General features: G+C 41.2%; 1 protein-coding gene and 1 pseudogene across 3 annotated transcripts in view; both read right to left on the reverse strand.

Annotated features, from left to right (window-relative positions):
- ccser1 (coiled-coil serine-rich protein 1) overlaps nt 1-25,504 on the reverse strand; it is a 1,375,213-nt gene that overhangs the window by 1,147,308 nt on the left and 202,401 nt on the right. For all 3 annotated transcript variants that reach the window (XM_073042460.1, XM_073042461.1, XM_073042462.1), the window contains one exon: nt 16,235-17,543. In XM_073042460.1, coding sequence (XP_072898561.1) covers nt 16,235-17,492 — 1,258 coding nt within the window. In that variant the 5' untranslated portion in view covers nt 17,493-17,543. The remainder of the gene's footprint in view (nt 1-16,234; nt 17,544-25,504) is intronic.
- LOC140726285 (importin subunit alpha-3 pseudogene) lies at nt 12,281-13,852 on the reverse strand (annotated as a pseudogene).

A 25,504-nucleotide genomic window follows, 5' to 3' on the forward strand; every position in this document is an offset into this window, starting at 1 on the left:
CAACATTAACAGCTCTGGCTACCAGATGACAAGTTAAGGATGCAGAAGTCAAGAGAATAAATCCACTCTTCGTCACAGAACCAGGAAAAGTATTCACACAGTTCCAGAGTAACAATATGCCAGATGCTTAACCAACCAAAGCAGCAACTGAGGAGCACTGGAAGAGTATGTGGGAGAAAGAAGCGTCACATAACACCAGCGTCCGCTGGCTAAAAGCCTCTGCAATCTCCCAGAGGAAGAACCAGTCACCATTAGAGCAGTAGATATCTCTGTAGCAAGTATGAAAAACTGGACGTCACCAGGGCTTGACATGATCCACGCCTATTGGATGAAGAAACTAAAAGCATTACGTGCATGGCTGGCAGTTCAAATGAACTTGCTGCTTGAAGCAGGCTTCCCACAGTGACTGGCTAACTCAAGGAAGGACAGCACTCATAGTGAAGGATCCTCACAAGGAAGCAACACCATCAAACCACCAGCCTAAAACCTGCCTATCAGCAACATAGAAGCTCCTATAATGCATCATAGCCACCAAGTTGAAGGAACATATATATAAATTCCTGACCTACTCAGAGGGGGACCAGAGGCTCCAAGCACCAACTACTGATAGACAAAACAGTCATGCGAAACTCCAAGACCAGGCAAACCAACCAGAGCACAGCCTGGATTGACGACCAGAAAGCACACAAATCAATGCCCCACACATAGATCCTGGAATGCCTGTCTCTGTGCAAGGCCAACAGACACCAAGGACCTTCATCAAGAACTCAAATGAGGACAATGCTAGTGGTTAACTCAAAGCCAATAGCACAAGTGACCATCAGATGTGGAATATACCAGGGTGATGCACTATCCCCACTGCTGCTCTGTATTATGCTTGAACTTCCTCAGGCAGATCATCTCAAGGAGTGGACATGGGTACAGGTTAAGAGTGGAGTGACCATCAGCCACCTCCTGTACATGGATGACATCAAGCTATATACCAGAAACGAAAGAGACATTTACTCACTAATCCCCCTGATAAGGGTGTACAGCAGAGACATTGGGATGTCATTTTGACTGGAAAGGTGCAGCTGGATGGTTGTGAAAAGAGGCAAACTCATCCAGACTGAAGGAGCTGAGTTACCTGAAGGCCACATACCAGATGGACAGGACACCTACAAATACCTGGGGATTCTGCATGTGCATGAAAGCCAAGATGAGGACACAAGGAAGGCTTTCGCATCCAAGTATCTCTGAAGGGTGAGACAGGTCCTAAAACACCAGCTGAATGGGAAGAACAAGATCAGAGTCATCAACACATTCGTCCTTCCAGGCATCAGATACACAACCGCAATAGTGTGCTGGCTAAGGAATGAAATGGAAGCTGCTGACATCAAGTCCCGGAAGCTACTAACATTATACGCAGGATTCCATCCAAAATCCAATGTCAAGCAACTATACAGCTGCTGGAATGAAAGAGATTTGGGACTTGGAATTGGCAAGGCCACAGTCCTGGAAGAAATGCGAAACATCGATGAGTATGTCAGGAAGATGGCCCCTAAGGACGACCGGCTAGGAGAAAATGTCAGACAGCAGGCAGGGGATATGGAAATGGAAGTGGGTGAAGCAGAACCAGAGGAACAGAGGCCATGGCAGGACAAGCCATTGCAGGGGATATCAGATATCTGAGGTGGCTAACATGAATGTCCTACCCATGGCTGGAAATGGCAGGGCTGAGGGACAGCACAGAGTCACTGCTCATGGCTGCACAGGAACAGGCACTGAGCACAAGAGCAATAGAAGCAGGGGTCTATCACAGCTGACAAGACCCATAGAATCTGCCGAAACTATCCAGAACATTGTAAGAAGGTGCAAGATGCAGGCAGGGACAGCATACACTGAACGGCACAACCAAGTTTCAGGAGTTGTGTATAGGAATAACTGTGCTGAGTATAGATTGGACACTCCCAAGTCCAAATGGGAAACACACAACAAGGTCATGGAGAATGACAGAGCTAAGGTCCTGTGGGACTTCCAAATGTAGACTAAGAAGCAGGTGGCCAACCAACCAGATATAGTAATACTGGACAAAAATCAGAAGAAAGTGATAGTAATAGATGCGGCAATCCTGAATGACAGTAACATCGGGAAGAAAGATTATGAGAAGCTGGAGAAATACCAGGGCTTGAAAGAGCAGATAGAAAGGATGAGGAAGGTTAAAGCCAGAGTAACCCTGGTGATGATAGAAACACTTGGAGCTGTGACACTTGGACTCAGAGAGTGGCTCCAACAAATGCCAGGAGCAACATCTGAGATCTCGATCCAGAAGAGCACCCTACCAAGAACAGCAAGGATTCTGCACCAAACCCTCAAGCTCTCAAGCCTCTGTAGAAGACCTGGAACTGAGGGAAAAATACACATACACACCATACATAAGGGGTGAGAAATAAATAAATATATCTTATTATAAATTATAGTTTTTATTATGTATTGCAATGTATTACTGCTACAAAACAACAAATTTCATGACAGATGCCAGTGATATTAAATCTGATTCTGATTCTGCTAATCCACCCTCAAAAGAACACTGTGCCCCACAATGAGTCAGGAACAGTACATCTCTTTTGATTGGCTTAGTTGTTTTGTAATTGCTTTCAGTCTAAAGCTATCACAAGTTGCTGAAAATCCCAGGTTGCCGTATCATGCCTTCCCACCACTGACAATATCTCTATGAGGCACTGCATTATGAGGGAAGCATCTATTATTCAGGATGTCCACCATGTGCACCTTGCCCTCTTCTTGCTGCCACTGTCAGGCAGAAGGTATGGAAGCCTTAAGTTCTGCAAGATTCAGGAACAACAACTTTTCTACATCCAGTAGGTTTTTGAAACTACCTGCACAAGTTGAACCTTTGGAATTCTAAATGTTATCAATCATCTCATGTCCTTGATTTTTTTAAATACAGATACATATTTAAAGATACAGCACATTAACAGGCTCTTCCAGTTCAATAGGCCCGCACTGCCCAATTACAACCATGTGATAAATAAGCCTGCTACGCCGTACGCCTATGGATCACGGGAGGAAACAGGGACAGCTGGAGGAAACCCATGAGGTCAAGGGGAGAACATATTTCCAGACGGCGGTGAAATTGAACAAGGATCACCGGAGCTGTAATAGTGCTACTTTATTGTTGCACTACTGCACTACCCAGAAGATTATGTCTACTTGTGTGTATGAAACAGATTCACTTTCTTCAGGTCTGAAGCATCTAATTAATGTTTTGATCTCATTAACTTCAATTGAATGCTACCGTCACTGTTCTTTTTTGCAAGGGAGCGGCTGAGGATTTGATGTTACTGTCACTGTATTTTGTGAAGGAGGGGTTTGGAGGTTTGTGGCTTTTGGGGGGGTGTGGGCAATCTGTTAGTTTATTGTGCAAGGGAGGGGTGGGGAGTTTCGGATTTGAGAGTTTTGTTTATTTGTCTTTTTTGTGTCTGGGCGGTTGGATGATGGATGATGGTGTTTCTTTCCAACAACCCACAAGGTTTTTGTATATTTTGTGGCTATCTGGAGAAGACAAATATCAGAGTTATATTGTACTTGCATACTTCGACAATATAAATGAACCTTTGAAGCAGTATGCTTAAGTTGTTATTCCTGTTTTACTCAAGTGATCCAAGACCAACTTCTATTTGATACTTTATCTGCAAGTTCAATCAGCAAAGCTCAAGAATTAAAAATCAGTGGCAAAAGGATCAGTAGCAACATGAGGAGAAAGTTTTTTTGAGATGATAAAATGCTAAGAATTCAAATACAATATACTTTCGTGAAGCATTGGATGCAGGTTTATTGGGGGAAATATCAAAACTACAAGTCACATCACTGTGAGCTGAACTAATTCCTATATTACAGGTACAGACTCAAAAAGGAAGAATATAAATTTACAAGAAAAAAATGCCTGCTGTAATTCAAATAGCATAATTGTATATTTAATCATATTTACTAGCAGTCTGGTGAGAGAAGCACAGATCAGTAGATCTAAAATGGATTTTGCATAAAACTCAAAAGATATTGATGAAGTCAGCAGCATTGACAGATGAACAAAAGGTTTAAGTTTTGAAATTCTAACCTCATTCTCTTGCCAATCCAACCCCCAACTCAGAGAATAATTTCCTCTCTAATGAATGGACCGAGGCTTCTTATCTCCCACAGCAGAAATGAATTCCTACCAAATTCAAATCTCAGTTAAGAAACTCGTTTCTGTAAATGATTAGCTGCTGTAATCAGAAAATTACTACACAGAATTCACACAGCATATCTCACTATCTTCCTCTCTCACTCTGCCCTCATGTGACAGAAATTCCACTTAACCATTTAAGTGCAACATTACTCCATTTTTCCTGCAGACACAGAGGGGAGCAATGGACATGAGAAAGAGCAGAGGTCTGCATGCTTGCTTATTAAATGTCATAACAGAAGGGGAGAGGAGTAAGAAGGGACTTGATACTTTTGAAAATTAAAGATCCTTTGCTGCACTAAATTAGTGAAAACGCAGGTAATTTAAATAAACATTGAAATCTTTTTTAGGATTAACAGTGTGTCACACTTGTCTTAGACTGTGTCTGAGCTGATGGAGCTACAGGAGTAATCAAATTTCTTTAATATGGATTATTTATACAAAGATAGGTAGTCAGAATATTTTCCCAAGGTAAAAAAGTCGAATATCAGCAGACATGCTTTCAGGTAGCTTAGGTAGATCGACAGACGACGCAATAGCCACTGATCTACGTACTGTCCTTACACATTTGGAAAAGAAATATGCTTATGTGAGAATGTTGTTCTTGTACTCTTGAGAGTGATGTTCAGCATTCAATACCATAATTCCATCCAGGCTCAACAGGAAGCTTAGAGACCTTGACCTTGACCCTGCCTTGTAAATCTGCATCCTGGATTTCCTGTCAGGTCGCCGGCAGGTGGCAAGAGTGGGCTCCCTCACCTCCACACCTCTGACTCAGGGCTGTGTACTAACTCCCCTCCTCTACTCCCTGTATACCCATGACTGTGTTGCCACCCACAGCTCTAATCTGCTAATTAAATTTGTCGACGACACTACATTGATTGGCCTAATCTCAAACAATAAGGAGGTGGCCTACAAGGAAGAAGTCATCTCTCTGACACATTTGTGGTGATATCACTTGTCACGTGTCAGAACGTGATTGGACAGAGTTCTGAACATGTGCAGAAATTACAGAATGATCTAGAAACATGGCAGCGTTAAAACATGGTTGCTGTTTGCTGTTAAATAGAAGTTCTATTTAGGTTCTTCCAGAATATGTTTCTTTATGAGTAACCCATGGTACGTATAAAGAACACAACAGTGGTGTCAAGGAGACAACCTGTCCCTCAATGTTGCAATAACAAAGGAGCTGGTTGTGGATTACAGATCCAGGGTTGAGAGGGTAAACAGCTTTAAGTTCCTCGGTGTCCACATCACCGAGGACCTCACAACAGTGCCTCTTTCACCTCAGATGGTTGAGGAAGTTTGGTATTGTCCCCCAAATCATAAAGACTTTCTACAGAGGCACAATTGAGAGCCTCCTAACTGGCTGCATCACTGCCTGGTATGGGAACAGTACTTCCCTCATTCACAGGATTCTGCAGACAGCCCAGTGCATCTGCAGTTGTGAGCTTCCCATGATTCAGGACATTTACAATGACAGGTGTGTAAAAAGGGCCCGTAGGATCACTGGGGACCTGAGTCAGCCCAACCACCAACTATTCCAGCTGCAACCATCCAGGAAACAGTATTGCAGCATAAAAACCAGGACCAACAGGCTCCGGGACAGCTTCTTCCACCAGGCCATCAGACTGATTAATTCACACTGATATGCATGTATTTTTATGTTACATTGACTGTTCTATTTATTATAAATTATTATGATTGCATGCTGCACATTTAGATGGAGATGTAACGTAAGGATTTTTATTCCTCATGTATGGGAAGGATGTAAGAAAAAAAGTCAATTTAATAGGAGGAGGAGGAAAGTTTAAAAGTGACATGAGGGCACATTTTTTTCCTAACACAGAGAGTAATGGATTCTTGACATGGATTACTCCTGGAAACAGGTAGTTTGGTTCAGTTTAAGTGAATTTTAGACAGACATGTGCATATATGAAGGGAATGGAGGGATATGGATGATGCACAGGAGGACATTTAATATCAGTTGTCATTAAGATTGTCTGGAACAATTTGATTCATACTGGGAAAAATGGTTTAACTATATACTGCCTCACAGGCCTGATTTTATTCTCACAAATCAATGAATCTGTTGTAAATAAAAAAATCACTCCCTACTTGTACATAGTTCTTTCCTTTTGCTTGTTTTTTCTTTCCACTCTTTTCTATAAGTGTATACCCCAGATAAATACTATGTGGAGATTTGGTGATATATATGATTATATGATATATATGTACAATGTCTGAAATACATCTTATTGAAATGTTTGTTTGATGAACTTCAATAAAAAAATAAATTACAAAAAAGATTGGCACAATATCACGGGAACAGCTCTCCACTGCAGTACTATTCTTTGTTCATAACTCTACGTTCAACTCTTCTGTGATAGCCTCTCTTGAGTGTATGTTATTCTGTTAACAATAGCCTCTTTCACCTTTTCTCTCGGTAATTTCTCCTATATATTCCCTATCTCTTCATATTGACCCTCTCTCCCAGGATCAAGGGTGACTTACTTCCATTTCACTGTTGGAGGTTATAAGTTGACTGACGAGGCCAATGTCAGATCCACAGATTCTGATGCAGCTGGCCTAGGCAGTTATTGGCTTAGCGTAGGGGGTTGACTAGCTTGTGAGGAGGTGCAACATGTCCACTGCTTATGCTGAGCACCTGTGTGCTCCCAGTACATGGACTCAAGTTTCTCCACTTTGAATAATCATTGTTCACTTTTCAGGGAGGTTTTGAGACCATTCTTTGAAACTGCTACAGCTATATAGGACCCTGGTCAGGCCCTACTTGGAGTACTGTGCTCAGTTCTGGTCACCTCACTACAGGAAGGATGTGGAAACTATAGAAAGGGTGCGGAGGAGATTTACAAGGATGTTGCCTGGATTGGGGAGCATACCTTATGAGAATAGGTTGAGTGAACTCAGCCTTTTCTCCTTGGAGCGGCAAAGGATGAGAGGTGACCCGATAGAGGTGTATAAGATGATGAGAGGCATTGATCGTGTGGATAGTCAGATGCTTTTTCCCAGGGCTGAAATGGCTAACATGAGAGGGCACAGTTTTAAGGTGCTTGGATGAAGGTACAGAGGAGATGTGAGGGGTAAGTTTTTTTATGCAGAGAGTGCTGAGTGTGTGGAATGGGCTGCCAGTGACGGTGGTGGAGGCGGATATGGTAGGGTCTTTTAAGAGACTCCTGGATAGGTATATGGAGCTTAGAAAAATAGAGGGCCATGGGTAACCTTAAGTAATTTCTAAGTACATATTCGGCACAGCATTGTGGGCCGAAGGGCCTGTATTGACCTGTAGGTTTTCAATATTTCTGTGTTTTTCCACAATCCTTCTGGAAATGCTTCACCACGGTAAAGCTTACAATGGGTTATGTGTTTCAGAGGTCTGATGCCGGGAATGAAAATAATATGACCCACCCACTGTAGTTGACTGAGTGCAACTGAGACCTCACGGCTGGGGATATTCACCCCAGCAAGAAAGCTGTCATTAATTTTCTTATCCTGCCAGTGTGGAGGATATTGTTCAGGTAGCATTGTTGGTATCCTTCCAGTGCATTGAGATAGGTAACTAAAGTTTTGGAAGTGATCACTGCTGCCCAGTGGACCACGAGTTTTGCAGTCTTGATCATGAAGAGAGTATGCCAGTAGCTCGACATCACAAGGAGTTTGAGGAGTTTTGGAGATTTCTATACAATGGAAAGCATTCTGACTGGTTGTATGGAACTGTCAAAGCACAGGATCAAAAAGGATTGTAGACTCAGCCTGCTCCATCACAGGTGCAACAGTCGCCACCATCAAGGATGCCCTGTTAAGGTGATGCCTCAAGGAAACAACATCAGCAAGGACCCTTAATGTGCTCCCAGTGCATGGACTCAAGTTTCTCCACTTTGAATAATCATGGACCAATTATTCACTTTCCCTGCAGCAGAGAGCAGGGATCTCCTACTGTAATATCTGCAATCAGATTTGCTTCCTTTCTTGAAGATGATCATGTTCACCCTGAGTATAAATAATGAAATGGTGAATATGACTGAAGTTACTTATGGCCTAGTTTTAGAAAATCAGCTGGGATACACATGCTTCCAAGGCCCTGAGGTTTTTTAGTTTAGAAATGGCTTACTGTCTCAACAGCCTTTTTATGTTTTCTATCTCTGAACAGTCTCCTCAATTGTTCCTTGACACTGCGAACAATTACTCCTCCATTTCCTCTCTGTCAATAATATTCCCTTTTACTTTCCGATCAATAGCTCCTTCTATTCTCTGTCCTTAATTCTACAACAAATGATCTCCAAAATTAAGCTGAAGTTATGCAAAGAGAATTGAAGAGAAAATTCAAATCAAGTTTAATTATCATTCAACCATAATAGATACAGTGAATGAAACAGCTTTCATCTGGGACCAAGGTGCAAACCAAACAAATTAGCATGTTCAAAATAGCCAGCAAAGAAGCATTTTCACATGAAAAAGAACATCTATATAGTCCAAGACCCACAGAGACAAGTCCCGCAATTGATGGTACAGTCTCCCGACAGTGCGTAGATGCACACAATCCAGCCTGTACTTCCACTGTACGAATATGGAATGCCAGCACCAACTGGAGAGGCCAGGCCCCTGCTGAGCTCAGACGCCACGCTTCACCACCTCTGGCATTTCCTCCAGGAGGCAAACCCCTGGCTTGAGGCATTGTCCTCACTACAACCAAGGCTACACAGCTTCCATGTTGTCTGTCGTGCCACCAGACAAGGGTAACAGGCCTGCTGCAATTTACACTATCACTGCCTAACAGAGTTTTGCTATCGTAAGTGAAATGTCCAAGACAATCTCCCATGGTTGTACTGCAAAAGCTGCCTTTCTGCCCCAACTCTGATGCGAATGTGCGGCAGGCAGCAACGCGGTCTGCAGCCAGGTAAGCCTGTCCAAACCCTAACAGGCTCCTCCGACATGCCCGTGGGCACCTCCAACATCCTGACCAGCTTCTTTCCCAATATTTCAGCCAGCTCTTTTCCCAACATCCTGGCCAGCTCATTCAACACCCCAGCTGGCTCAGCAACTGACACCATTCCAGCCACTCTGATCAATGACCAGCTCACTGATGGAGTAGCCCTGCGGTACCCAAAGTTCTTGGAGTACAATCGTCTTGCAATCATAAAAATACATTTAGCAAAGAAAAAAGCACCTTTGGTTGGCCCCTGAAAGGCTGCTACATGCAAACTCGCCACCAACTTACTGTAAGTCCTTAACTGATTTTCATAATTAATGTTTTTTTTGAAAACACAGATTTATTTTTCCTTCTCCACACTCACTTTAGATTTGCTAATAGCCAAGAGCATTGAAGGCAGCATCATGAGTAGACAAGGTGGTGAAAAAATTATTTAGCACATTGTCCTTCATCAGTCAGACGCAGGGGTGTCAAACTCATTTTAGGTCACGGGCCAGATTGAGCAAAATGCAGCTTCACGCGGGCCGGATCAGTCGGACGCGTGCGAACGCAGCTTTCGTTGCCTCCATTTTTTCAGCCTGCTCTCATGTGTCTCAGTCTCTGCTATAACTACAAAGTGTTTCACTTTACAAATTCCGTTTCTTATGAAGAAGACTGCCGAATAAACACTAAAAACCCTGAAAACCTGGTACCTGAATAAACTCAGCATTAGCCATATCATACGCCATAGGCGCTTCAATTACTGGGGCCAGCTTTAATAGTAATTAGATATTATCTCGCGGGCCAAAGATAATTCTACCACGGGCCTTGAGTTTGACATATATGAGTCAGAGTGTTGATTATGGATATTACGTTGCAGTTGCATAAGTTTTTAGTGAGGCTATATTCGGAGTACTGTGAACAGTTTTGGTTAGTTTTCAAAAGTAAAGATGTGGTTAAATTGGAAAGAGTACAGAGAAAATTTACAAGGATGTGCCAGGATTGGAGGGTTTGAGTTAAAGAGAAAGACTGGCCAGGTTTAATCTTTATCCCTTGGAACATAAGTGAATGAAGGGCGACTTCTTAGAATTCTTTCTTAATTAAGAGAGGAATAGATAATGTGGACAGTAACAGACTTTTCTCTCATTGCAAAGGAGTTTAAAACTGGGCAGCATAGGTTTAGGATGAGTGGAGAAAACTTTTACACGCAGGGAGTGTTGAGTATATGGAACAAGCTGACAGAAAAAGTGATTGAGGCAGGTTCAATAGTATCATTTAAGACACACTTGGAGGGATGGGGCTCCGAGGGATATGTACCAAATGTAGGTGATATTTGGAATGGACTCAATGGGTTGAAGGGCCTGTATCAGAGCTGTATTACTCTATTACTCTATGAACCAATCTAAATCCAATCACTTATTGTAATTATTCTCACATAAGTATAGGTAAATATTAACTATATTTTTTCCATCTGCTGTCTCTCCACCTCTCCTTATAAACTCAGGCAAAATCAAAAAAGCTTCAGGAAATGGGAATTCAAATTACAAATTATGAAAATCTGACAAATACCAATATTTCCACCAAACTCTGGTGTTTTTCATTTTAGTCTGATAATTGTCTTCAGTGGGTATTTTCAGCTAGGGTCAAGTTCTATAACCAGAGAATAATCCGAGGAAAGGAGACAGAGTTGGCTAATCAATGTTCTTTCAAAAGGGCTCTCTGCAATTAGACTCACTCCTTGCTTTCTTACCCTTGTGAAAGTCAAGTACTTTCCCAGTTATTCTCAGGCAATGACTTCCAAATCGTAACAACTCATCACTTCAAACAGCAAATCATCTCATCCAAAGCCTAAAACCATGAGAATAGAAATAGGGGAAGGAGCAGACATTTCATATCATCAAATTTGCTCCTCCATTCCATGAGATCATGACTGATCTTCTACCTCAACATCATCTTCCTATTGTATATTCATATCCATTAGTTCCCCTAATATACAAAAATCTATCCATCTCACCTTTTAAAAACAATCAATGTGAGTCTCCACAGCTTCCAATGCTGAGAATTCCAAAGATTCATAGTCCATTTTATTTTTCCAATTACATTCAATACATTTTCTCTGTCCCTTCTAGCACTAGTACTAATTTTAACCTGTCTCCAAGAGACAGTGCTTAAGAAGATGGCATCTATTGCTAAGGATCCTTGCCATCCAGGACATACCCTCTTCTCATCACGACTATCGGGGAGGATGTAATGGTGTATGAAGATCCACACTCAATGATTCAGGCAACGATTCCCCTTCTCCCCTCAGATTTCTGAATGGTTCTTAAACCCAATCTCATTATTCCTTTTCTTTGCATTATTTATTTTAGTAATTTAAAATAATTTTATGTCTCTGTGGTACAGCTGCCACAAAATAGAACCATAGAACACTACAGCACAGTACAGGCCCTTCAGCCCTCCATGTTGTGCCAACCCATATAATCCTTAGAAAAAGGTACTAAACTCACACTACCCCATAACCCTCCATTTTTCTTTCATCCATTGTTTTTTTAATTTACATTTTTTTTTCATGAGTGAATACAGAGCCCAAGATTTCAAGTGATGAACCTGGCTCCACAGCACTGAGTCCAAACATTCATACAGTGGGTCCATTCACACAGTGCTTCATAGCAAGGTCTTGACTCAGTCTTCTGACTTGGTCGATGTCTCTTTCTTGGTTTATGAAGTTTGAAGTATCTTAAGTGCCTCATTCTTCTAATTTTAGGTAACTGAATTTGATCTTGGTTTAGTTATTTTGTAGACATTGACCTTCCTTTGACTTTAAGCCCCCTTTCTTTAAACAACCTAAATAGCATTCACTGTGAAATTTTATAATAATGTACCACTCTCACACGCACTCGCACCCACTCGCCAGCTTGACTTCATTTGGGTTTTTCTCGGATACCAAACGCAATCTGCAAAACAGCTTTCCGATTTAATGCAGCAGTGGACCCCATATGAGCCGAGCATGATCGATTAAACCTCCTTTAGTGCTGCATTATTTCACTTGCTTCAGGAATTATGCCTTTCTAGAATTGGAAGCCTTCAGCTGGAACATTGATGGATGAATTGAACCCAAATGTCCCAACTTAAACTGCTTCAGGAACCAAGGCAGGATCTTCATCATCTGTTGAGAAATACTGATCAATGATCTCATATGCCAATCTATAGATGTCCTCGTTTTCATGGTGTTGTAACTGTTCAATCTTTTCTAACCCACCGCATTCTTCAATCAGACCAGCTATTGTTTCTGCCTCATCATCTGCTATCTTAAGGATATTACTTAACCCATCTAATACCACTTGCACCACCTGCGAGTCTTTCACTGTTAGCAGGTTATAGAATGGAGGGACTACTTTTTGTTGGATCAGGTATGCAACCTGTTCTTTCCTGCCACTAATAGTTAGATTACTTATTGCTCAAGCAGCTTCATTCTGAGTACCAAAGTCACCCTTATCCAAGAGGTGTATAATCATAGGAACAAGATTTACATCTATCACTGTTTGTACTTGCTGCTGGTTCCCAGCAGTTATGTTAGATAAGAACCAGACTGCCTCCTTATTGATTTTTTTCTTTAGGATGTGTCAGCAATCCTGGGAAATGAGAAAGATCTTTGCAGTTGAGGACGACTTGTGTCTGTTCATCAGTACCAGTTACAATATTTCCCACAGCTCGCAAAGCTGCAGTCTGAGCTTTGACCTCCTGATGACTGAGAAGGGGGACTAAATGAGGGACAATCCCCGAATCTATGACCATCTGAATTTGCTCATTTCCTGCATCTGTTAGGTAGGACAGTGACCAAACAGTATCTACTAAAATATTAACATGTGTGGTGGATGAGCACACACAAAGCTGGAAGAATCTCCTGAATTGTTTCCACTGGTGGGGATGGATCCTTGTGATGGCAGAGATTAACCATCACCCAAGTGACATTTCGAAGAAAGGTAATGGGGATAGATGGACTAATAAAAGAAAGTAAGGGCTTCACAACTCCAAGGCTAATGACATAATCTCTACATTGAGGGCCGACCCCTATGATGTTTCCTAAAGCCCAAACCACTTGTTCACACATATTCTGATGTGGAGAGTGCAGCAGTCTTAAAAATAGGGAACGGCATTTGATTTAACCACTGCCTGTGTTTGCTCCGAGGTGCCAGAGGCAATATTAGTTAAAGCCCATGCTGCTTCAAACTGTAACGAAGGATTGTCATCTTGTTCTAGACAATGCACAAGAATTGGTAAAATACCAGAGTTTATTAAATCATCTATTGGTGGATTGTGATCACTTGATAACAATTTCCTGGCAGCTTGCACTGCACTGAGCTGAAGCCCTTGGTTGTCACTAGAAGCATTCTGAACAATTGCTTCGAGTGATGTATTTTGCACTCAGATGTCTCCGTCAAGGTCAGAATCTTCACAAGCATCTTCTTGAGGTACATTTCTTCTCTTTAATAAATGTTCATCCCTCTTATTCTTTCTGAGTTCGATTACCACCTCATTTTGCTGTCTTCTCATAGACTCCAGATCCCACCCTTTGTTCTTGAAATTTTTCAGCCTTTGCTTATCGTTGTCCGCCATTGCCAAGAGCCTGAGTGGGGAAACTAACTGCGACGCTTCTTTTTCACGAACACTGAACAATTACCAGGCCGGAACACATGCTCTCTCTCAGCGTTCGTTCGTCAGCCCAACCTACCAACCTGCCAACCACCCACCACCCTTCGACCCTACTTTGCCTTCCTTCACATCATATAAGTCACTGATAATTCTGATGTTGATCTCAAGGCTCTATTATTTTGAGCACACAAATTTTCTCCTTTGAGAAGACAAGCCAAACCTTTTCAAATGCCAGGTCCCGCCACTGTGATACCATTTGGCTAAACCAGTTTGGTGACTTCCCTGTGTCCTTCTCAAAGTTTACTGCTCTGAAATGAACTTAGGTCATTAATAACTTCACTGTTGGATCAAAGTGGAGTTGCTTTAAATTCAGTCATTGATGCAGCTGTATTTTCACATTTTTCATGGTAGCATTTAATGTTTAGCAAACAGTTTAGACTAATTGCTTTCCAACAGCAGTGAAGAGATCAAGGTTAAAAAATGTATTTGTCATTTTCCCATTACAAATGGCACTGAACAAGTCTCATATATTTCATTAGCTGAAAAGTGCTTTTAAAAGTCAAGAAACAGACATGAAAGATGTTTAGCTTACTTTGTACTTTATTTATTGAGAGTTGTTAGATTTTTTATATTTGATTAATTAGCAAAACTTAAATTCCACAAGGTAGAATTTTCTTTCCTTATACATTATTTATTAAGTATTGTCAGCTGTGATCTTATAATTTTGGCAGCAAGAGCTGGAGGGATAGTTATGTGCTATAAGCTGGCAAGCTGTTCGACAAGTACAGACATGGTAACTTGAAGACTTCCTAATTTGTGTCATTGATCTCAAAGCCTCTGGAGATAATCTCAGGAGATCCATAGTGTCCTCTTTGACCTCCAATATCTGCAAAGATATTAACAGTCCTGGTGCCCTACAAGGCGACATCTTCATCCCTCTACTCTAATGTGACTGAATTCCCTCCATCTCCATTTACAAGTGGGTCACATCTCAACGACGTTGAATGCAGGAAGCAGACAGACAGCCCAGTTATAATGATGGCAAGACAATAAAGCTTTCCTCAATGTCAGCAAAACAAAAGAGCAGGTCATTGACTTCAGGACAGACGATGTACCCTCTCTGTATCACTGCTGCTGAGGTGCAGATGGTTGAAAACTTACCTTCCTGTGTATAAGTATCACCAACAATCAGTCTGGCTAAGTAACATGTATACTATGGACAAGAAAGCATACCAATGCCTTTACTTCCTTGGAAGCTCAAGGAGATTCAGTAAAATGCCAATGATACTCACCAATTTTTACAGATGCACCATAGAAAGCATCCTATGTGGATGCAAAACACTAGGGATTCTGCAGATGCTGGATATCCAGACCAACACAAGCACACAAAATACTGGAAGAACCCTGCAGATCAGGCAGCATCTACAGAGAGAATAAGCAGTCAACAATAAAGGGTCTCTGATCAAATGTCGACTGATCATTCCACTCCATAGATGTTGCCAGACCTGCTGAATTCCTCCACCATTTTCTATATGGATGCATCACAGTTTTCTGTGGCAACAATGCTATCCAAGCCCACAAGAAATTGCGGAGAATTGTGAACACAGCCCAGACCAACATGCAAACCAACCTCTCCTCCACTGAATCTGTCTACACTTCCCACTACCTCAATGTAAGTAGGAGAGGAAAACTCCTGCTGACAAAAGACTTTTCTGAACATACAAGATTGAGGAACAGAACCTCATACCCAACTTGATACAGAACAGGTGTTTGTACTCAACCATGAAGCAAGCCTTTCTGGAGTTACGCATGGATCTGCCAGCATATATTTCCATAACTGGACTACCCCAAAGTGGAAACTCTGGTTGCTGCCTTGCCTCGGTAAGTTGTTGAAAGGTCACAATTTCTTATTAAATCTTTCACCTCTAAATTTAAAATTGTGCCCTCTAGCTTTTGGTTCCCCAACTCCAGACAAAAGATCACCAACACCCTCAATTGCCCTTGTGACTTGCTATATCTCTGTGATCACCCCTCAGCTTCCTACACTCCAAGGAGTCAATTTCCATGCTGCATGACTCCATAACTCAAAATCTGGGATAAAACCAAATAATAATGTAATAGAACAGGTGACCATATGTTTGGTCAAAGTGATAAAGTTTTAAGGAGACACATGAAGGAGGGAGATAGCCAGACAGACTAAATGAGATAAATATGCCTACGGCTGTGGGGTGCATCCGTCACTAAAAGGGCAATAAAAATTAAGGACATAAAAGCCAGGGTGAAGAAGATTTAAAAATATTCAGGGTTTATGGGGCTGGTAGAGATGGAGGGGTGCATGATACGGGGTGATGAATGGGAAGCATACAACAGAGTAGAAATGGCTGAAAATTTTTAATTTATATTAATGCTGGAGTATAGATTGGTCATACCTGTTGAATGAGATGTTCCATGGCATTTCTCTTGCTTCATCATTGGGACAGAGTTAGTGCTGGCTATCATACAAGTCTTCCCAGTGGATGGATTCATCAGCTCTAATCCATTTTCAGTTGACAACATATCATGTGGAACAGAAGCAACCTCCTCAGCAATGGGGTTGCCCACTTGCCTCTGAGTGTCACCATCACACATTTCCTTTGATTCCAAACAGCCAACCATCCATGGGCTTTCTTCAGTTTCAGGCATTCCTTGGGAATGACGAGATTGGAATTCAAGGGCTTCCAGGTTTGAAAGCAGTGCTGTTTCTTTGTGAAAGCTGCATTCTGCATATGTCAAGACATGAGCAGCCAAGCTGGGAGAGTCCACGCAGGTAGGGACAACAGCAGTGTCAAACAAAGAAATGCCGTGATTCGGATCAGCAGAGACTAATATTTCCTTATCAGCCTCAGAGACCGAGTCTGCAGACATTGGCACAAATTCTGATGGGGTTAGTATCGTGGTATTGTCGCTTGAAAGCAGAGGTGAATGCAATGAACCTTCTGTGTTCTCAACCTGCAGATAATTTGAGGACTCTTCAGTTACAGGTCGTCTTAATGTGTTCAGGTTGGCTTCTGGTGACACCTTGGGCTGATCTGCCGTTGTTACTGACGGACTCCGTGCAATATTCTTCGAAAGCTTGTAGTGCGTGGAAAAGGATTTGGGAAGTAGTTTTCTGCTGGAGTGCTTGACGGAATGTTTGCTATGGTCATCAGGGAAACCAGAGTCATCCCCCTCATCAATGCTGGACCTCCCAGAGCTAATACAATTCATGAAGACATTTTTGTTGTGAGACGGGTCCTTTCCCTTGTCAAAGTCCTCAGTCATCGACCGGGTGATCCTTTTGCTTCGCGTAACACTTAACCCAAATGAATGGCGCATCTTGGTTTTGCCGTTCTCATCAGCATTCTCCTTTCGACTCGACCCATCCAGACACTGGACACCATTGGGGAGATTCAAATTGGAATCACGGGCTTCCATCCGATGCTCCTGATTCTTTTTGGAATGGAAGCCAATGGATGGGGTGCGGAAGATGCTCCTCCTTTTGCCCACACTGCTGGAGCTGGAATTGGTGCTGGACGGAGAGGAGGTGTGGACTCCATTGGTGACCGATGACGGAGAAGATGGAAGGGAATCACGTCTTTTCGAAGTGCTCCGTCGGAAGATGGGTAATCTGGAAACCAGAGTAGAGCGCCTAGCTCCTGTGTCCCCCATCAGCACCGTCTCACAAGTACCGGACTCTGTCAAACTGTAGCACCTGTTAACCTGTGCAAAGAGAGAGAAAAAAAATATTTAGTGCACCAATATATTTTTTTTAGGAAATAAAAATTTCCTCAGTAAGTTGCTTCTTCAAGTTAGGATACTGTAAAATATCAAGTATTGGATTCTATCTTTCTTTTTATTTATTCATTAGATAAAAGTGAATGAAATAGATGACAAGCCAACATTTATTGTTCATCCATTATTGAACTTGAACTAGAGTGATTGAGTAATGCTGCACGGAAATGGGTTAAGGGCGAAGGTGGAAAAGTTTAAAGGGAACACGGGAGGGGGGCTTCTTCACACAGAGAGTGGTGGGAGTGTGGAATGAGCTGCCAGATTAAGTTGTAAATGCAGGCTCACTTTTACCATTTAAGAACAATTTGGACAGGTACATGGATGAGAGGTGTATGGAGGGATATAGGCCAGGTGCAGGTCAGTGGGACTAGACAGAAAAATGGTTCGACACAGCCAAGAAGGGCCAAAAGGCTTGTTTCTGTACTGTAATATTCTATGGTTCTATGGAAACAAGTGCTTTAGTCCATCTCATCCATACTGGCCTGGGTGAGTACCTGAGCTGGTCTCATTTTCCTCCATCTGGTCCTTATCCCTCTAAACCAGGGCTTCACAACCTGGGGTCCAAGGTATAAAAAGGTTGGGAACCCCTGCTCTAAACTATTCCAATTCATGTCCTTATTCAAATGCCTTTTAAATCTCGTAATTGTATCTGCCTCGACCAGTTCCTCTAGCAGCTCATTCCACTCAGTGTGGGAAAAAAAATGCACCTCGGGTTCCTTTTCAGCCTTTTCCCCTTTACTGCAAACCAAAGCCCTTTAGTTTTCGACTTCCCTACTCCTGGAAAACACAGTGGCTATTCATCTCATGGATGTTCCTCATGATTTTATAAACCTCCATAAAGTCACTCCTCAGCCTCCCACACCTCAGAAAGAAAAAAGTCTGAGCCTATCTAATTTCTCCTTATTAAACAAGCCCTCCGGTACTGATGACAGCCTCCCAATTTATTTATTTTTGCAGCCTCTCCAGCTTAGTTACATCCTTGCTATTGCAGGATATATTATTCTATTATACCCAAACTTCTGACCAATAAAGGCAAGCCTACAAAACACCTTTTCCACCGCCTTGTCTAACTGAGACGCCACACTCAAGGTCATGCATATCTGCATTGCTAGGTCTCTGTTCTGCAACACTCTCCAGATCTCTGTCACTTACTGTACAAGTCCCGCCCTGGTTTGTCTTACCATGTGCAATACTTCTCATCTACATGATTTAAATTGATGTTCCAGGCTATGTTTGAGGACAGTACCACTATACTCGAGGACTGCTTCTTTTATTTTCCACAGATGTGAGTACCACCAGCACGATGCCAACACCAGCAGTGTTAACAGTAAACATTCCACTATGTTTAAGGACTTATTAAGTGTTTATTCAGTTAAAAAGCTGCACCTGAAGTCCATTTTTGGGCAGTTTCAACTCTTTGCTCACACCTTCATGAAGCGTAATTATTACAGTGAGAGCTGGGTATATCTGCCAAAAGGAGACGTCATGCTAAGTGAGATTCTACTCATTAAAAACAGTTACCGTAGTTATTCCCTCTCTGCTTTTACCAACACCTGCATCCAGACAGCAAATATCAACACACTTGTTATATGCAATCAGAGTTGATTCACACCCAATTGCCTAGCGTGACAGAAGGGACAATACTCAAAGTACAACCTCAAACCCAATAACAAAACATTTATTATTATTATTATTATTATTATTAATAACACATCTACTCAGAATGGCAATATTTGGACCTGCTCTGCTATTCAATGACACTCACATTGTCAGTATAGTCTAGCTCCTCAGCTACACTCTGATAGGGGAATTCTTTTGCCCCATGGATAGTCAGCATTTTCGAGGTCCAAGAATTAATTAGGATGCTGAAGCTCCACAACAAGCTCTTTCAAAGTGCTAATGTCTAGTGGGGTGTAGTCACTATTGTAATGTAGGGAAAATGCAGTCATTTGGTGCCAAACAAGCTCCTACTAACAGCAATTTGATGATGCCCAAACAATCTCATTAATATCAATACAACTAATGTGTTATCCAGAACACCATGAATAATTTCCCAACATTTCCTATTTGCAGGTCACACAACAATTCACCAGAATTTTCCGCCGTTTCCACCAACAGAAGCAAAGGAACCTTCCTGTGTGAGCATTATCACCCGTAAATCACAAATCCAGCCACCTTGCATATGTTCTGCCTTTCCTTAACTCACAGAGCATCGCAGTCCTGTCACTTTTAATGAATGGCAGAGCAATTTGAGGGGCCAGATAGGCTATTGCTGCTCACCTTCATTAACAATTTACATTATTGCTTCCAGTCAAAGTTGGATTTTTTTCTATGGAGCAAGCCTTTGGAACAAAGCAGAAGATTAAGGATTTCAGCCCTGCTCCTCAGAGTTCTGCCTCTGAATTCTACTGCAATACTCAATAGAGACGTTCTTGTCCAGTGTGTCTCCCCATTAAACCAAACGTACCCTTCTTCTAACTTCCATCCTTGTTGTTCATTCCTGAATTAACACTCCTGCTGACAAGGCTTCAAGTTCCAAAACTAGCACCTTAAATTCCTCCACTTAATTTTTCAAAAAATCATTAAAACTCCCCATTTGATCTCACTTAGTCATCAGTCTTAACACCTCTCTCCCCCTCTCAACTCCCCACTGATTTATGTAGCAGGGAATGTACTTTATACATACAATCCATCTATGTATATAACAATTACTAGTGTATTATGCATTGTGTTTAATAGGATTGTTTTTATATTTAGTTTTTTTTCCTGTTTTTAATGTATCCTTTATGCTTATTGTATTTTATTTTGGTTCCAATCATTTAATTCTCCTTTATACTCATCTACAGAAGAATGACAATAAACAATCTTGAATCTTGAATTTATTCCCTGTCCCTACTTGCCCTAAATTTGTAGTTAAGGATCAGAAAAATACCCTGATGTGCCTAGAATTACTAGCCAAAGTCGTCAAATTTCTTTTCTAAGGGAGATTGATAAGCCCAGTTCTTATGAATAGCTCATCATTAAGTGCTTGAATTTAACATCACCCCTCTTCCCTACTCTTCTCTAAACTGTCCTGTTAGGCATCGCACATGCCTCTTAGATGAATGGCCTGCAACTCAATCACTTTTGTAGTTGACTCCCAATATTTCTTTGTGGTCACGCCTCTGAAGCACCTTAAGATAGGGAAATTGTGGGTGAAGATCCAAAAAGACATACTTGGGGAATATGAAATGATGCACCAGAATAGTTTGTATTTTAAAGAAAATTTGAAATAAATTGCATAAAGTTGAAAGTAAAAGCTTGTAGGACATAATAAGGCCAGGAGAGGGCATCAAATGATTTTAATCAACTGGTTTCACAATGCAGGCATCTTAGAGCACTGATATGCCAAATATGCTGTGTACTTGCTCTCACCATATACAGTACGATGCACAGCACAACTATTCAGACACATAATAAGCACCTTAAATTACTAGGGACACAATTGCAAACTTGAACAATTATGATGAGAGAAGCTTTTTGATTTTACTCAAAGCAGTGAATAGCAATATATTAACTCAGACCCTTCATTTATAACTCAAGTGAATGGTATGTATCAAGTGAATAGATATGTAAAAGTAATGAATTTAGCTGGAGAAGTTCTGTAGGAGTGCTGGACTGTCAGAAGCTGTCCCTTCCAAATGAGACTCAAATCCAAGACTTTCTCCTGTCAATTAAGATATAAAATTGGAAGAGGAACAGCAGTTTAATCTAATTGTTATCCTCACCCATATTTAAGCCTCAATCACCTTCAAATTCATTGGTACTTCCATGCAAAGATTTTCTTTAAAAGCTTTGGAGTCTCCATCCCACATTCCCTTTAAGCTCACCTGTTTCATTAAAGCAGGTGTTCCCAAAATTATTTTTAATGCCATAGGCCCATGGTTGGGAACAGACCTCTATCCCTAAGCAAAATGAATTAAACATGTGTTGGTTTATTACTGGCAGTAATATCTCATAGTCTGGAAAATCTGACAATCTAATACTATTAAAGTCCCAAAGATGCCAGATTATCCAAGTTTCATTGTATATTGTACAATTAATGTCCTTGTGGATGTCTTTGGTAGAATTGGCAATCACTGGCTGTCCCAAACTGTTCAGAACTGAGGACTACATTGAGAATACACCACATGGTGGAGTCACTCAGCTGATTTCTTCCTCTTAAGAATATTATTGAAATGAATTCATAGTCATCATGATTCAGATCTAATTACTTGAATGGAAGTTCCCCAGCTTCTTTGGTGAGATTTGAACTCTGATAGATAGATAGATACTTTATTCATCCCCATGGGGAAATTCAACATTTTTTCCAATGTCCCATACACTTGTTTTAGCAAAACTAATTACATACAATACTTAACTCAGTAAAAATGATATGCATCTAAATCACTCTCTCAAAAAGCATTAATAATAGCTTTTAAAAAGTTCTTAAGTAGTTTACTTAGATACATTAAATACAATCAACCCCGGCACTTTAACATATCTTACTTCTGGCGGTTGAATTGTAAAGCCTAATGGCATTGGGGAGTATTGACCTCTTCATCCTGTCTGAGGAGCATTGCATCGATAGCAACCTGTCGCTGAAACTGCTTCTCTGTCTCTGGATGGTACATTTTTTATTGATAAAATATATTTTTTGAAATATCCTGATCTCTAGAAGCTAGTCGACTAACTTAACCACCATCCCAAAGTCCCCCAATTTTTCTTCATGCTATGAATTCAGTTTAGAAAAGTAAGGCAAAAAAGGATCAGATTAGCTCGATTTCAAAAGTTAAATCTGCAATTTCATGGGCAGGAAAGTGTCCAAAACCTTTGCACCAAATGCTCATAATGCATTGTATTAAGAAATTAATCCAACAGCACTTGAGAAATTCAATTCATCTAGAACAAAGGAACCTGCTTGATTAGCACCTGAGGATCTGTCAGATATGAACACAAATCCCTGGATCATTCAGATTAACTGATTGAAATTGACTAGCCATAATCTTCAGCAAATGGTTTGATTTTGACAGTTTGATAGAATAAAAGATTCTAATATCATACTAAATCTTTAAAAAATGCTTAATATTGTAAAGGTATCAAACAACAAAATTAACAACTCACGTAAAAATAATCCTGGTAATACAAGGCTATCAGACATTACTTTCTCAGCATACATTAGGGGTTAGCAACTGAATCTGAAATGTAAAGGTACTATTCACCTATTCACACTGGGTATGTGTTTTAGCTCTTGTACAGAGCTATCAGATTAACCCCACCCTTGCTAACCTTTCCCACAATAACCCTGCAATAATTTCCCCCTTCATGGTCTCTTTGGAAATTGTTAATCACATGTCTCAACTGTGCATTTTCTGCTGGCTTATTCCAGATCGTTGGAACCTGCTGCCTAATGTGAATTCTTGCATGTGGTTCTACTGCCAATTGCTTTGAATCTGTCTCATTGGGCTTTTGTTGTTTTCTGTACTGGAAGCTGCTTCTTCTGACTTAAGCCATGAAATGTCATCACCCAGAATATCCTGCCTAAATCTCCTCCTAACCTTGTCTACTCCAGGAAAAAATGGGTTTAACCACAGCCTCTTCCTGGTTCTAAGCTTCACTTCCAGACAAACACGTTGGCACATTTGTAACAAATTAGAGGCTGGAAGAGCTTGAGAGGTCAGGCAGCATCTGTGGCAGGAAATGCAGAGGCAACATCACAGGTCAAGACCCTTCGTCTGGACACTGCAATGCTGTCAGACTATTTCACTCCATTGATGCTGCTTAACCCAATGAACTGCAGGCTCTTGTTTCTCTTCATTGATACACATGTTTGGAATCACTTAGTGTCCAAATATAGGAACTTAATTCAGTGACAGCATCACGTCCACAGAACCACCCTGACATACTGCCCTCCCCCACCATCGAGCTCATCTTCAAGAGGCAGTGCTTCAAAAAGGTGGCATCCATCACTGAGGATCCCCATTACCCAGGACATGCTCCCTTCTCATTACTACCATCAGGGAGGAGGTACAGGAGCCTGACAACCCACCTTCACCAACTCAGAACCAGCTTCTTCCCCTCTGACATCAGATTTAGGAATGGACCTTGAACCCATGGTTCCTCATTAATCCTTCCTTCAGCAATATTTATTTATTTCTATTTTATAGTACTTTTATGTCTGTGCTGTATTGCTACTACAAAACAAGAAATTGCACATTATTTATGCTGATGGTAACAAATGTGATTATGATTCTACACACTCTTGTGCTTAAGCCGTAGGGTATACCACATCAACCTTTTATGCATTTCCTTACAACATTTGGCCGATCAGATATACTCCAATTCACAGAGCAATTCCACTCCCTACTAACTGTCCATATAATCTATTCTCCACACATTCACACCAAGTCTATCACTCGTCTATGCATGAATGAACTTAGATTAGCTGCTCGACCTACCAACCTACATGTCTTTTGGATGAGGGAGGATAACGAGACACCCAGAGGAAAGCCATAGGTTCATAGAAAGAACTTGCAAACTCTGTACAAACAGCACCCGACCCCACAACTGAACCCGGGTTGCAGGAGATGTGAGGCAGCAGCTCCAGTAGCTGTACCATTGTGTCATTCATTACTTTTTCTTAGCCACAACCAGGCGGTCATTTTACATCCAAGTCAAAAGCTAGAGGGCATGAATCCCAATCCAGATGTTAGGACAGGACTGAGTGCTGGAACCATCCTGCCTTGTTCTGGCTGAGATATTTAGTCTCCGTGCCTCAATTCGATAAAATAAAACGTGCATCGTGATTATGCTCTTAAAGAGCAAGATATTCACTTCAGTGGCCTGGCCCATATTGATTGTCAAATGCAATTGCTGAAATAGAGGCAATCTAGTCATTATCACATAGCTATCTGTGGCTGCTCATTGTGTCCAAAATAGTCTGTCACATTTCCAATATAATAACGGCAATTAATCATAAAAAGCACACCCTTGGCCAGAAAACACTTTGGGACTTCCCAAAATCACAAAAGGCACAGCAGAAATGCACATCCTTTTCTTTATTGATTGAAGGTGTCCATCATTCTTTGTACTTTGCTAACTGGGGTTCATAATGATTGATGACCATCTGATGACCCCCAAAAAGGGTCTCTGTGCTTGAGAGAAAAACATTTGAAGCAAGAAAGAAACCCTTTCCTTTGTAAGAATTCCTGTGGTTAAATTCCATGAAAGAAACTGATTGAACAGTGGAGTATCGGCTTCCTGCAAGGTGTCACCTCATAATCTGAATCCTACACTATGAAGTTGGCAGGACTCATGCCGTGCTGTGCATTCAACAGCAGGGATAAGCTGATAATCCATTTCAGAGCAGAATCCTAATTTTAGAACACCGATAGACCTGAGACTCCTTTGTGTATACAGCCGGAGGTTCCAATCTTCCTATAAATATTAATCCTTGCCACAGAGACACTTTACTCATTAGGCAAAGTCTGTGGCGTTACTTCAGGTGACATCAAGACTAACAATTCCTTTGCAGTTGCCTCCGATAATCTTTCTAGCTATTGTTATATCTGAAATGTGGGATATTTTGAAGTGGCATATCTTTGTAAAGCAAGAGTACAAAAAAAACACAAAGAAATGTTCAAACAAAACTCTGCTTCAATCATACCATGGCTGCTTGTCGTTTGTATTTGAATAAATTTAAACTTGTCAGGATCAAACCAAGCGTCAACTCAGCTTTTTCCAAAGCCACGGATCCTAATGCATAAAGAATTTCTAATTTGTTAATATATATGAGAAAAGGACAGATATAACTCTGGATTGGTTTATTTCTTGTATGCCATGTTTCAGAAGCACGCATTGGGTTAACTGTC

The sequence above is a fragment of the Hemitrygon akajei genome, chromosome 4 (assembly GCF_048418815.1).
Source record: "Hemitrygon akajei chromosome 4, sHemAka1.3, whole genome shotgun sequence".
Lineage (NCBI taxonomy): Eukaryota > Metazoa > Chordata > Chondrichthyes > Myliobatiformes > Dasyatidae > Hemitrygon > Hemitrygon akajei.